This window comes from Eupeodes corollae, chromosome 2 (assembly GCF_945859685.1).
Source record: "Eupeodes corollae chromosome 2, idEupCoro1.1, whole genome shotgun sequence".
Classification (NCBI taxonomy): Eukaryota; Metazoa; Arthropoda; class Insecta; order Diptera; family Syrphidae; genus Eupeodes; species Eupeodes corollae.
The window spans coordinates 8,028,096-8,043,473 of NC_079148.1; the positions used below are offsets into that span (position 1 = coordinate 8,028,096).

Sequence of the window (15,378 nt, forward strand, 5' to 3'; positions counted from 1 at the left end):
TTTAACTAATTACCACAAATAAACTAAAAATTCAACTCACCTTTGCAGCAAAAAGTTCTCTCCTCTGCTCCTTGGACAGATGCGATTCGCAAGCTTGAGATCCAGCTGACTTATCGTTCCCATCCTTCCCGCTGTTATTGTTCTGGGCATACTTTCTTCTCTCATTCATACGCTCTCGTTCCTTGTCCTTGGACCAATTAAATCGACCCTTCGGACCACTTTTGCTTTTGAACCTCTCGCGATTACGATTTACGTCCGATCCAGACGACGACATCAGACCCCTCTCCAAGACCTTGTACTGCCTATCGGCTTCACGTTCGTGTTCCTTCATTTGTTCGATACGCTCCCGCTTCGGTATGCGGAATACTTCTGGTAAATTGTCCCAAGTATGGACCAATTTGGCAGCCAATTTCTGGAGCTCTGAACTGGCATCTTCTGTGGTTGGTGGTGCCGCCGCAGTGTTCACATTTGCTGCTTCCTTAGGCGATCCGTCGCTTGGCGAATGTGATTCCTTGTTGTTCGACCAATCGCGTACCGTTTGGTATACCTTGCTGTCGGTCAACATGGTTTTGTTCGATATGGGCAGACACTCCAACGCACTCAACAGCTCCATGCGGATCTCCATGCTCTTGTCGGTGTCTCGAGTGTCTAGGACTTCACTCATCCAACCATGCAACAGACGTAAGCCATGATAGTCGAGGAATAACCTTCGACAAGGTAGTTCTCCTTGACGTAAGATTTGCAGAAGATTGATACGTGTTTCCAGCAATTTGGCTCGCACAATGAGACGGGACAAGCGAAGAGTATCGGCTTGATTGCGCAGACCACACTTGACAAGGAAACGAACTTCATCCTCGATATCTGGATCTTCGAGGAACTGTTTGGGCTCTCGGCGCTTGAGTTTCTCTTCCAGCAGCCGTTTCTTCTCTTTCTTTTTCTTGGGAAGTTGCTCTTTTGGCTTTTCTGGAACCACTGCTGGAGTAGTTTCTGTCAATGATGGTGTCGGTGTTTCGGCGACTGGCTGTGTCGGCGGAGTCAGTGAGGCAGTCATTTCAACATCGACAGCAGGAACTTCAGCAGTAGTGACCACCAACGGTACAAGAGGTTGCTTCTCCGAATTGGCCACATCAACGATAGCCGGAATTGGACTTGGAACAATTGAAACCGGTTCAGCTGCCTTTGCTGCCTCGTCCTCTTCGGTCTCTTCACTTTCGTCTTCCTCGTCAACTGCATCATATTCTTCTTCTTCCTCAGAGCTTGGTTCGGCTCCAATCCAACCACGACAATTAGCAGACTCACAATAGCATCTTTGCGCCTCCTTACCATATCTCTGATATTGGTAATCAAAGGTGATCTCCTCACCCGGCATTATGCTTTTCCTACTGAAGAAGCCAATCCTCAGCTCACCGTTGACAGTCCACTTCTGGGTCTCGGCATTCGGCTCGCACGAATGGTTTATGAATCGCGAGATGTTACCTTTTGCGGTGGCATCTATCACCGCATCGCTCCGCAGAGCCATGAAGTAGTAATGTTTGTTCTTATCCTTGGAGTACTCATTTATCCGGAACTCAAACTCATCGCCATTGATCACCTCCCCAACATATTCCATGATAAATTCCCCCGGCAAAATTTCAATGTCAGCCATGATTCCGAAGCCCTTCTTTTCCGTCCTGAACACACGACACGGTGAATATAGGAATTTATTGAAACGTCGATTGGTGCAGCGGTCTCGGACGGTACAATCACTGCCACATTCGATCATCAGCAATCGATTGAGACAGTCCTCGCCGCAGCCCAGTTCTCCACGCTCCTCCTCCTCCTGAGTCAGGAAACAATCGCACAACATTCTTTTGGCCTCTTTGCTTATCACCCGCTCACATTTGTATTCATTCTCACGGATCACACGGAAATTACTCAAACGCTCTTCCATGTCTTTGAGGAACTTCGAATTCTTCGCCTCGACCTCCGCCAAATCCAACTTCTGGTCGTCGATGGAGTATATAGTTTTTTCATCGTCGTTTTTCATTGAGAAGCGCTCTCTCTCCCGCACCAGGCCGCGTCCTACTAAACACTTGGAGCTCTTGGTGTTGTTCTTGATGCGATGCGAACGTCGGATTCCGTTTGGTGTATCGACTTCACTGGTCGACGTGTTGGCTGTCATCGTTGAACACTCTGAATTCGAATTGGAGTTGTCGTCATCGCGTGGTGAGCCACCTGGCTGCTTGCCTTCCCCTGCGACAACGCTTTCGTCTAGCTTGCACTTCTTGGGCGTCATCGTTTCGTCTGATTTGAGGGTATCTCTGTCCAGAGAGCCATCGTCGTCCGCATCTATTTTGTAGCTCCTCTTCAATAGATTGACTCCGTCTTCTATGAACTTCTCGATGTCCTTCAAAGGATCTGGCAGTAAATCGGGTGATTTTTCTTTGACAGGAGAAGATGGTTTCTGAGAAATTGGCATAGGCTCCAGCGGCATTTCATCAGGAATCAATCGCTTCTCAGGGGAAAAGAATTTCGTCTCGGCTTTAGTCTTATGAACCATTGGTGCTTGAGGAAACACAGCCGTCGGTACATCTGGAGACTGCTTGTTCATTGGGTCATCTTGAAACAGATCTGATAATCTGGATTCCAAGGATTTTGTTTCTTCGGTTTCCTTTGGTTTTGCTGCGACCGCACTCTTCCGTTTTGTTGTTGCTGTTTGATCTTCGGTGGAAAGTTTTTTCAACACTTTGGGTGATTCCTTGGCTTGTTTTTTCTTAAACTTCGGACTGGTATGTTCAGATTTCTTCAATTCCTCACTCGTTTCTTGCAACTTTTTGGCTAGAGATTTATTTGATTTTGTGTCTTCTTTGGGTGGTTTTGATGGCGAAGCAGAAGAAGTCACACCAATTTCTTTCTTTTTTGAGACTTTTTTAGTTGATGTATTCGTCGTGGGCCGAAGAAGCGATTTCTCCAAGGATTCTATAAAACTTGAATCAAGTTGTCTTCGAGGTGTTTGTTTTGGATCAATTTTACTTGGTTCTTCATGAGGAGGCTTCATGGAATCATCTGTTGGATTGGAGGAATCGGAAGAAACAATTTTCATATCAATTTCTTGATTGAGTGGTTCGTCCACTTTCTTTGTTGCTGAAGAAGTGTCTTTAGTTGAATTGATTGGTTCCTGTTGCTCACCTAAAGTTTTCCTCTTTCTGCGGGGAGTCGTCGTTTCCTTTGGAAAGGTCATTTTCGGTTCGGATGTTAGAGAAGCCAACATTGATTGCAATTGTTTTTGAATGGCTTTTTTCGAGGCTACATCCGGTTTGAATTGAGGATAAGGTGAAGGGGACACACTTAGATCTGCCATTTCAGATTCGGTTCCTCTTTCAACGGGCAGTTTGTCTTTCACCGATTTATTCAGTTCTTGAGGTAAATCAATTGGAATTTGTGAATGGGACACTGGATTTTCAGCAAGAGGATTCATTTGGTCATCCGATGGAGTCGGCACAATCGAAACGTTTGGAACTTTAGCATCAGTAAAAGGTTCGATTTCTGGTGGTTTTGGCTTCTGTTGGGAATCTGTAGTGGTTTTATATCTCAACGCATCTGTGGGTAGCTCTGGTTTGGTTTTGTCATCCTTTTCTGAGCTTTCATGTACTTGAGGAGTTTGTGCAGACAATCGAGTTCCTTTTTTAGTCCTTAATGAGGCCGATTTGAGTATTTCTGGTTGTTCTTTTGTTTCCAAAGACGTCGTAGATGGCGTCGATGAAATAGAAGTAACATCGTTAATTGCCGTTTGACAATCGTGTAACATTTTCTTGATTTCTTCTTCGATTTTTTGATCCTCGGAACTTTTATCAAGAATGCGAGGAACTCCCTTCCTAACTCTAGTAGGTTTTGATGGCTCCTCAGGAATTTCCGTTAGACTAGTATTTTCAGCGTCTGTTGATGCTACCACCTTCGACTGAATTTGAAGATTTTCTGCATTTTTGGGAGAGAATCGAGTTCCCTTACGAACTCTTGGGCTTTTCACAGCAACAACAGGTTGCAATACGTCGGCAAGAGTTGAGATAGTTTTGGGTTCTTCAGTTTTTTTAGTATCATCGATATCTGCATCCTCTGCTGATTTCTCAGCTGAAGAAGGTTTTAAGACATTCTCTTTTTTTTCGATTGTAGGTCTATCTGGACTTTTGGGAGAAAATCGAGTTGGTTTCCTTCTTCTCTTTGGCGTTTCTACTAATTTGGTAACATCGTTTTGTTCATGCACCAAATTCCCTTCCAGATTTGTGGACTTTAAGGAAGCATCAGTTACTGTTTCAGTATCCTTTTCAGTAGCCTTTTTCAGCTCTGAGATTTCTGTAGGCTCATTGACTTTATCCCCAATAGGTTGGCATTCTGCCCTACTCTGCTCTACCACCGCTAAATCGTTCGGAACTTCAACCTTTGGAGTGGAACGTGTTGTCTTTTTTATTCTTGGCGAAGCTGATTCGGGTCCTTTCTCTGCTGTACCACTTTCACGACTGGTCTCAGAAATTTCTTGCGTTTGTTGAACTACTACATCCACTTTAGGTATTTCGTGCTTTTTAGCAGAAAATCTTGTTGGTTTCCTTTGCCTGGACGTCCTTAAAACTTGATCATCTACCGACATAGATTCATCACATTGAGCTTGATTTTTATCATTTTCTAATAAGTCTTTGCTCTTGTCTTCCAAATTTGAGCTTTCTAATTTTTTCAAAGACAATCTAGTTCCTTTTCTTGGTGCTGAGAACTTCTCGACTATTTCAGTTGGTTTCGAATTAGGATCTTCTTTATTTTCTTCTGTTGTAATAACTTCTTGAGCAATCAAATTTGAAATAGGCAACAAATCTGAGCTTTTTGGAGTTGATTTATCAGTGTCGTCCTTTGAATGGTCATTTGGTAAAGTGCAAGGCTGAGGGGCTTCCGTATCCTTTCCGGATTCTTTAGGTTTGTCCGTTTTTTCATCATTTTGGTCCACAATCAGCTCCTTGGATTCTTTTTTACTTTTGATTGAAGTTGGACTTTTTGCAGAGAGTTTCGTACCTTTTCTTTGTCTAGGGGACTTTGTTTCGCAAAGTCCCGAGTCCAAAACATCTTCAGAAATAGCCTGATATTCTTCTGTAGCTTGTGGCGCGGATTTGTTTTCTTTGTCATCCTTGAGGTCGGTTTTCCGTGGAAGTTCTACCAAAGCATTCTTCTCTACAATTCTCTCTTCTTCAATGCTAACTGAACTCTCAAGATCTTTCCACTCCTTATTTCCAGAGTCACCGATTTTAGTTTTAAGAAATGATCGTGTTACCTTTCTCGGTCTTGGAGTCTCAACCAGCTCTTCTCCTGCAGATAAGTCAGTGAATGATGATGCTGGCGAAGCTGGTTCTGAACGCTCCACTTCTATTTTTTCTTTAGTGTCAATGGAACTTTCATTAGATTCTTTTGGAGATTGTGTAGAAACCTCATTTTGTACTCGAGTTGGGCCCTTGGAAGAATTTCGGATAACCTTTCTTGATCTTGCAGCTTTTGGTTTACCTCTCGGTGTTAACTCATCGTCTGCATTTGAATCACATTTTACATCTCCTTCCTTATTATCATCTTTTTTATGTTCCAATTCCTGAACTGCTGAATTTTTATCACCTCTTTCGTGGATCTTAGATTGATTTGGTTTGGATTTGCGGCGCACGTATTCCAATGCACAATCTGGTGGACTTAGATTAGATGGAGGAATTTCTTCGAGTTCACTTGCACTGGAAATAGTCTTCCTGCGAGTTCGAGTTAAACGCATTGATGTCATTTCAATTGAATTATTTCCATCATCTGATAATGTACCAGATTCCGAGGAGCTATATTTTATTGGAACGAAGCGTCTTGTTCTCTTTTTCGATTTGGCTCTTGGACTAATCGAAGTGTTTGTCATCTCTGGGGCTTCTTGATTTGTTATTGATGCATCTGTTTGTTCATTTTCTGGTTTTTGGGGTGTAGTTCCCCCGAAAGAAGATGCTTTGTCTAATTCAACTTCAACATCAAGTCCTTTTTTGGATAATTTTTTTCTCATTTCTGCACCTCGCTCAGCTCTGCATCTTGATCGACCCGAACGGGTTTTCGAAGTGTGACGAGCTGTTTGAGGAGAAGTTTCGCTTTCTTCAGAATCTCTGTCGGGTTCCGAGGATGAACGTTGCAATCGCATTGACTTTCGCCTCTCCCTAAGTTTTTCTGATTCATCAAGATTTGTGTCGCCGGTTTTGGTGGACGAAAAGTTTTCGGAGCTCTCACTATCAGACTTGTTGGATTGAGTTTTGTCGGCATCTGCTGGCAGTCCAGGTGAAACTGGAGATTTGTTTCTTATCGCTTCCAGTGGTTGCGGTTCGTCTTGTTGTTTATGAGGAACTTTTGGTGAACTTTTAGAGGAACGTGTAGATCTTGCTGCTGACGATGACGATGAAGAAGAAGAAGAATTTGATGATGATGTTGATGTTGAAGAGGTCTTGGATGAAGAAGCTGTCATCGATGATGAGGAAGATGATGAAGACGTAATTGAGGAAGTCTCTGAACACAAGCTGCTGGTTTCTTCTTTAGATTTGTCATCGATCACATTTTCTTCCAATATAATTTGTCGACGATTTTTTGGACATTTCTCAGGACACTCGGAACACTCTGAGGATGAATCTAGTGTACTGGAGTTGGTGGTGGTGATTTTTAAATTGCAAATCTTTTTTTGAGTTTCCCTTTTTGTTTGTTGAACTGAGGAACGCGTCCTTAGAGTTTCTCTTCTTCGATCTGGTGTGGTCGTGTCTTCTGAGTCATGAGTTGATTCTTTTTCGGATTTGGAATCTTTTTCTTCTTGTTTTGCTGCTTCTACTACATCTGGTTGTTGGGTCTTTGTTGGTTCTTCTTCTTCTTTCGAAGCTTTAGTCGGAATTGTTTCTTCTGAAAGACTTTGGTCCTCTAATCGTTCTTGTTGCTTGAAGCCTCTGGATCGAGTTGGTTTGGGCGAAGTCAATTCTTCATTCTTATCAGACTCCAAGGAGGCTCTATTTTTAGGCTCACTTAAAGCTTCTTTTTGATTCTTTAAGGATTGTTTTATGCCCGCTTCAGACTCTTCTATCGATCTACTTAATTCTTGGTTTTTAACACTTTCCAATCTTTCATCATCTTTCGATGTTTCTGCAGCCAATACTTCCTGCTGAATTTTGGTATATTGTTCAGTGGACGTATCAAGAGCTGATTGGCCCTTAATAATTTTTCTTTGTCTTTTTGTAGCTGCTGGAGGAGTTGGTGGTTTAATCTGAACGTTTTGAGCACTTCTCAGACTTCTTACTTGTGAAGTAGTCTTTTCATTAGATTCTTCGGTTGCTTCCTCGTTCAGAAGATCCTCATCAGCTCCCACACTCACCGTATCGCCTTCTTTCGACAACAAGGTAAGATCTTCTGATTGTGATTCATCTTCGGGAATTGTTGATGGCCTGGTTGCAGCACTAGTTTCAATTGGCAGGTGAGAAGGGGCGGATTTTGTAGAAGAAGAACTACGATTTTTTGGGGAAACATCAGCGTTCTGAGGAAATAATGACTTTTGAGTAGCTTTCGGGAAAATCGATTCGATCAATTTACAACTTCTTCCTTTAGGTAAGTTTGTCAATTGTGATTGCTCAGGGACAAGCTCATTTGTGGGCATTTCTAAGCTAGTTATTTCAATTACACTGCTACTCACCGAAGCTGCATTGGATGTGTCACTTTCGAGTAGAATTATTGGAGGTGTTGCACACGTTTCCAGCGGTTTTCCCTTTATCAGTTTGGATTTGGGTTTTCTAGACTTCATGATTGTATCCCCAGTTGAATTCTCATCGTTGGTAGAGGACAGAACTTCTATTGGTTCATCAGTTTGTTCAAAACTCAATGCACGTGGAGACTTTTGAGGAGTCAACGAAACTCTCTTGACTGAGATTCGAATTTTTCTATGTCTCTTCTCACTGTCCTCTGAGCTATTTGTCTCAGTGCTGTTGCTACGCCCAAAAAGCGATATGTCGTCACCTTTTCTTCCACTCTTGGGAGAGTTTATCAGGGATCCCGTTGTTGATTCATCCGAACTATGGACTCTGGCTGTGAATGCATCCTCTTGAGCGGCGACAAATGAATCGTCTGTAGAATTGTGCGCAGAGTCATTTTGAATTATTGGTTGTGGCAGTGTAACGGCACTAGCGTCTAAATTCTCTTTTAAATCAATGCCTGTTGTGGAGTTTTCATCTATGAAATTGACTCTAGGCTCTGACGACTCTACGGGGGAAGGAACCTCCTCCGTGGATCTGATATTTTCCAAAGGAGTTAGCTTACTATTTGCAGATAAATCAAAGCCATCATTGGAAGATGATGATTCTGTTGTGCTCTCGGAAAAAAGTTTGGCTTTGGGTTTGCGTCCACGTTTTTGAGGCTTTTTCGGCGACGGTATTGCTGCCAAATTCGATGGCACATTCTTACCAACTCCCATACGCATTCTGCCTTGTGGAATTGATGATGATGATGATGATGATGCTGTTGCTGTTCCTGAAGATGAAGATTGCACTGCCGCCTTGGAAGTTGTTGCACTCTCAAGTTTTGTAACTATCAAACTGCTCACTTGTTTGGGTTTCATCATACTGGCCGTGAGAATGTCTTGTGTCCGACTCAGCCGCCGAGCTATCGGTGAAATCGCCGCCAAATTCAGTTCACCACCGTCCAAGGGAAGCTGCTCCAGCTCGCCCACACACTGCTGTATTGTATGAATCAGAGCTCCTGGCGGTGGAGGAGGCCGTGGTGGAAGCTTGTTCTCGGATATCGAAAAGCGCCGAAATATCGCTGATTTTTCAATAAAATTCTTCTGCTTACTATCCAGCTCAGCTTTGCTAACCTGGCCAGCACCTACTTTGGGTGCATTTGAATCGATTCGTGCCTCGATTTGAATTTTATGACTCTTTCGGTTTTTATTCAACAAATCACGAACGTCGAATTTGATGGTTTTCTTGCGGGAACTTCGACGGCATTCGGCAGAATTGCCACCGGCGGCGGCACTTCCCCCAGGTCCAGCACCCTCATTCGACGAATCTACATCTGTGGGTGATGATGAGGAATCTTGTTGTTGTTGTTGTTGTTGTTCCTGCTGCTGCTGCTGTTGTTGTTCTACTATTGGATTCCGTCCCAACCGTCTTCGACTGCCAGGTGGATCCATTTGCATTACGGCGTTTAGCTAATCGTAAACAGAAAACAAAACAAAAATAAAACACACACATATCAAAAACTGTTATACAAGTGTACAAAAAATTATTCAAATCAAAACAAAACAAAATTCCACTCAAAACGTAGATTAACACAAAAAAAAACCAAAATCAAGTTTATTTTGGTTAATTTTATATTTTACTATGATTTTTGGGTTAAAGAAAGTTAGACAAACTGTTATACACGCGTACGTAATTTACTCGATTAGCGTTACGAATTGACTAGCGGATGTTTTGATGATGGTTTCATGGTCGTTATTTTTTATAACTCAATCAAATCACGTGCAATTGATATTTCTATGCACAGATTATTATTAAACATGCCGTGTTATAAATCAGGGAAGGAACTCACAAAAGCAGCATAATCTAATCCCTCACAATCTCGTTGCACTGTGCCTCGCCTCTTGGTGGTGATGTTTAAGTATGTTCGGTCGTTTATTTTTTTTTTATTTTTCATTTTTATGTAGGAGGCGAGGAAGGGTGCAAAATATGTCAGTAGGTACTCACCTTTGTGGAGCTAGAGCGCCCTCGAGTTGATAATAATAATTCTTGCTTCACAGATTTCTTTCGTAATAGCTTTTGTTTTGAATAATCTTTAGGACGTTTAGCGACGGCAACAGCGATAGCCAAGGGCTGAGGAGAGAGCTGCTGCTGCTGCTGTTGTCTTGTGGAGCGACCCATTTTTGTTTGTATTTTAATTTTTTACTTTAATATTCTTTTTACTGTCTGCTGCCGCAGTCCGCACAATCGACGAACAAATTGTTAATATTAATGTTTATCTTATTCTTGATTGAACAATGTTCATTTTTCAGCTTTTCTTTTTCTTATTTCTGTTATATTTCCACAGATTCTATACTATGCGATATACCTATATAAAAGTCAATCTACACTTTAGTGGATGAAGAGACGAAGGAAAAAGAAAAGTAATTTTCCATGAAATGGTTCATGAAAATTTCACAAGAAGCGGGCCGTTTCGGATAGAAAATAAATCCAATTGATTGAAAAAGATTGTGTAAATTACCTTTTTATGCATTTCCCTGGGTCTTGGGGTCACTTAAATCGAGCCTGAAGATGATGATTGCAAAGATGATGGCGATAGCGATGGCGATGAGTTGCTGCTGGAGACGGACAAAATTTAATGTTGTTGGTGGATGAAGGGGTAGGGCAGGGGCAGCAGCGCGCAGAACTTCAATTGGATGGGAAGAAAATCTTTTTGTGGGCATTTAAATGGATCTATTTTGGTTTTAATTTCGATGGAATTTATTGGTTATTGTTCATTTGATAAATAAACTTACTTGTTTGGTATTTTCTCATGAAGAATTTAAAGAATTTTGTATTTTTCTACTATCGAATGCATCTTGTCTTGCTTTGCGTTTTTAGTTCATCTTTTTCTTTCTTTTTTTTTTAATGTGAAGGAGAGAAGTAGAAAATTTTTGACAGTTGCTTTCGATTTAAGTGGAATATTAGGGATGAGTTCGTAGAGTGTGGTTTTGTGGTTGCAATGTGGAATTCCATTCGAGCTATTTTTTGTTTCTGATAATCTTTGTAGATTTAGATTTGCTTTCTGTTAATCTTTGTAGATTTAGATTTACTTTTTACTTGGGGTCTCCATTGAACATTTCCGATAACAGGACTATCGGCCTTTCATCAAATAATCCAATAGAGACTAAGAATCGAACATCCAGTCCATGATCCAGTCATCGCAGTTTGGATTTTTCGACCGGATCAAAATCCTGTCATCAAAATTGACGTTTATGTTGTATGCGGTGGTGAGCGTTCATTCATCATTCATCATACAGTCGTTTCGAAATTAAAATTAAAATTGTTGTCGAGTGCCTAAATTCATTAATTAAAAGTTATCTTAACTAGGTAGGTAGAAATGGCGATCTCAAGGCAACCTAGCCTGAGATCCAATTAGCGCTGTAGTGCGCCGTTTTGATATCAAAAACTCATTTGACCTGTGATTGAAAGGGACAGATTTATAGAGAAGCTTTATAGCGATTATGTTAGAGCAATTTTGTCGCATTGAGAAAAAAGATTAGGTCTGTAATCTTTGTCTCAGATAGCCCATCAAGTTCGTGAAAGAATGCTTTACTAAAGTATTTCATCCTAGTGTTTGCCGAAACAGGACATTTGCAGAGGAAATGGATTATCGTTTCACTTCCTCTTTGGTCTCTACAACTGCGGCAAAAGGTGTTGTAGGAGATACCCAACTTCTCCGCATGAACTCCTATAGGCCAATGTCCGGTACAAACCGCAACAATCCTGGCTATGTCTTGCCTTGGCCTGCATAGAAGATCGTTTGTACAGGTTTTATAATAGGTGGGCCATATCTTCCTAGATATAATGCAGTTGGGTAAATTGCTCCATCTTCGGTTTGATTCAGTTTGGTAGATAGAAAAGATTTTACCCTTCATAGCGCCAAGAGGAATGTTAACCATTTCCGCAAGTGAGCTATGAAGGGCCGATCCTTGCCTGGCTAGCTCGTCAGCCCGTTCATTTCCCACGATACCACTATAGCTCGGAACCCAGATCAGGGTGACACTGAGGTTAATATTCAGCATCGCAAGCTCATCGCGACATTTCTGGACCAATTTAGATGAGGATGTGGCCAAGTTAATGGATTTGACAGCATTTCGGTTTTGGTTTGGGCTTTGTTTAAATATCTTACATGCCTCCCTTATTGCCAGCAGTTCAGCCTGAAAAACGCTAGCAAAGTCAGGAAGTCTAAAGGATTTAGCTACATTTAGGGACTCAGAAAAGATCCCAGAACCAACTCCGCACTCCATCTTTGAGCCGTCAGTAAAGATGGTTGTGTCGAAACCTATCGACACGATGACATCCTCCCAATCTTCTCTCGATGGGAAAATAACCTTAAAACCCTTACTAAGGCTCAAAGTAGGAGTGCAGTAGTCAGCGTCTACCGAGAAAATATCTGAGGGAATCAATTTCGTTGTGTTGCTGTGACCATAAGGTTTTGACAACCAGCTGTTTGATTCCTTCAGCCTAATAGCGCTGCAGGAAACTATGTATTTAATAAAAAGTTCGATTGGTACAAGATCCAAAATAACGTTTAAGGCGTCCGTTAAGCAAGTACGCATGGCCCGTGTGGTTCCCACGCAAGCTGTTCTCTGAACCTTATTTAGCTTATCAATATTATAGGCTTTGCTAAGAGCAGGCCACCACACAATCGACTCATATGTTAAGATTGAACGTACTACGGCTGTGCACGTGCAGGCGTAGAAGGCAACACAGGCCTTCTTAACCCGTACTTCAATACTTAGTTTCCAGTTTAGTTTAGGGTCGAGTATAACTTCCAAATATTTTGCACTGGACCGTTGAGTCGAGGTAGCGTGAAGGGCGGTACTTTAGTTTTGGTGGTAAAAAGCAACAGCTCAGTTTTACTTTGGTTGACTCCTAGTCTACAACTCGTGGCCCAGCTGCTTACTTTCTTCAAAGCTAACTCCGTGATTTGACTAATCACTGAGGTGTTCTTTCCTGACACCAATAGCACCAAATCATTCGCATAATCTACCGCCTTCACTCCACATCTATCTAATTTAACGAGAATTGTTGCTGCAAAAAAACTCTGTCCAAGAATAAATATCGAAGAACAACTCAAATGTATTTTATTTGGTTCGATTTTATTCTTAAAGAAAAATATATAATATTAGAAATATTTCTTAACAAAAAATACAAAACTTACAATTGGTCAGATTTTAACTTCAATTTTAAACTTGCTTTTAGCAACTAACCAAAAATTCGTCTTTCTTTTAATTCTAACCTTAAATTTTCGTCGAGAAGAGATCATGCGCGCCCAATGTTTCATAATTGTTTTTCTCTTTCGTTCGAAAGGGAGACAATTATACTTGACATGACAAATTAGAATGTTGCCATTCGAAAAAAAATAAGACTCAATGACATTATCCATGACCAGAAGCCTTCTTCTATGGCTTCTATGGCGAAAGGATACCACCCTGGGGTGTTTTCTTTTATCCTCTTGAATAGTTAGCTGTTGTAGTTTCTCCAGTTTAACGACCTATTTGCCTTCTTTTGATCCTTGCTGGCAATTTATTGAACCCTTAGCTCAGTGGTAGGTGTGGTTCTTGGACCCTTCAACGTCGCTACAAAAAAATGATTGCCAGACTCTGCATCCTGGTGTTGATGATGCGCGAGACATCGCCTCTACCTTGGTTTAATCCCTCGCTAGAGTAACCCCTTTCAATGGCTTCTTCCTCCCTTAAGCCATCACCCTTCTCATCATCATCCTCTCATCCTTTATACTAAAAAAATTACTCCATGATTATGTACTTATCGTTCATAAATAAAAAGATATGTACGTCTTAATTTCCGACATTCAGCTATATTTTTAATTAGAAATTCTTTATTTTATCATATCATATTTAAACTAATCTATTGAAATTTAGTTACAAATACTAATCTTATTAAATTAATTCAATTAAGTAAGTGAACTAGTAACGAAAAATAATTCACTCTCTATTGGCAACGCAAAGCATAAAATCTTAAGATTTAAATTCAAAAGTATAACCGCGTCTTCGGCTTATTACAATTTTTCCGGATTTTAATTCCTTTTTTTGCTTTCTTTTTAATTTCCCTTTAAGTCAACAATCCCCTTTTCAAATTCAAACCCACCCCACTAATTAGCGCAAGTGTTAAAAGAATATATTTTTTTTATATATATATATGTATAAGTGCAGATTAAATAACTATCAAATTAATCAAAAAGATATGTACAAACTCACCCTTTTATTTCTCGAGAAGTGGCCACTACTGTTGAATAGAAGGTATCGTTGTACCCTGTGCAATCTTTCCATGCACTTGATGTTGTTTTCTTTTTTTTGTAGATATTTGTTCACTTATATGTATGTATATATTTCACTTCCGCGATTAGCTTTTACTTTTAAATCGGTTCGCGTGGTGATACTTAGGACGAACACCTCATTTTTTTGTACTCCGAATTACCAAGTTAGAGACGTTTTTAAAATATTAAATTGATGTCAGAAAAAAAAAATGAATTTACGTTAATAAAAAAAAATTTGAACATAAAAAAAATTAATTTATGGTTTTGGCGGGGACTTGAACCACGAACCTCTGCTTTGAGCCCTTAAAATGATCAGCGGCTTTTTTTTATTTTTTTTAAATTTATTTTTATTAATTCATTCTTAAACCTATCTTAAAGCTAGACAAAAATTCATAAAACTAGCCTAATTATCTATAACTTACAACTAACTTAATGATCCCATACGGACACTCTAATTTAAACTATGACACTAGCTACTAATGCCTTTCAGCCCTAAGATCTGTTTAACTTCAATTTAAATTGTATTTATTTTGTATTTATTAGAAAATTATGAGAAGAAACTAATATCAAGGTCCTTTTTTATTTTTACTTAAAATAAGGTCCTTAATATAAAACTTAAAGCTAACTTAAACTACCTATTCTACCTATAAACTACTTAAAATTAGAACAACCACAGCAGCAAATCTAACATTTTTTGTTTTTATATTTTATTGTCTTTTTTTATGTTTTTTTTTTAATTCTTTTAAATTTTTTTTTTGTTTTTTTAAATTTAATTTTTTTTTCTTTTTTTTGTATTTTTTTTGTGCCACCATGCCTATTCTACTTAAAACTACTTGAAACCCCATCCCAACTACCCATTATCAAGTGCCGATTGAAGCCACCAAAACTGGTTTTCCTGCTTCACCCTATCAGTTCGGTCCCGTTCGGACACAGCCCTACTGAACCGAAGAAGCTCCGCTCCGCCTTGTGCCATGACATCCCGATTGTACGAGAGTCGCCTATCAACGGTTCTTCGTCTGACGTGGTAGATTAACGGAACTGTCAATCTGTCCTGTATCAGACCGCATTTGTCTAAAAAGAGGAATGCTTCTGGTGGAATGAAGCCACTCAAACGTACACTTTCAAAATACTCGTCGTTCGGATAGAACGCCCCGAAAATTAAATTGTTGGTCGAAGACATAGCTCTTGCAATGTGGAAAAGTAATGCACATAAGAAGATTCGGCTGTTCGATATAAACCGGTACAGCGTCGTAAACACTGTTGCTCGAACACCCGAAACTTCTCCATCTGGGAAGGGGCAACGCTGAACCACACAGGACAACCATA

General features: G+C 40.4%; 1 protein-coding gene across 4 annotated transcripts in view; it reads right to left on the reverse strand.

Moving 5' to 3' along the window:
- LOC129944210 (probable histone-lysine N-methyltransferase CG1716) overlaps positions 1-10,669 on the reverse strand; it is a 29,783-nt gene extending 19,114 nt beyond the window's left edge. The window contains exons 1-4 of one of the 4 annotated variants that reach the window (XM_056053486.1): positions 10,526-10,669; positions 10,252-10,463; positions 9,738-10,098; positions 41-9,202 (exon numbers count right to left, since the gene is read on the reverse strand). In XM_056053486.1, coding sequence (XP_055909461.1) covers positions 41-9,202; positions 9,738-9,911 — 9,336 coding nt within the window. In that variant the 5' untranslated portion in view covers positions 9,912-10,098; positions 10,252-10,463; positions 10,526-10,669. The remainder of the gene's footprint in view (positions 1-40; positions 9,203-9,737; positions 10,099-10,251; positions 10,464-10,525) is intronic. The other 3 variants (XM_056053487.1, XM_056053488.1, XM_056053489.1) reach the window with 3 other exon arrangements.
- Positions 10,670-15,378: the final 4,709 nt, after the last annotated feature.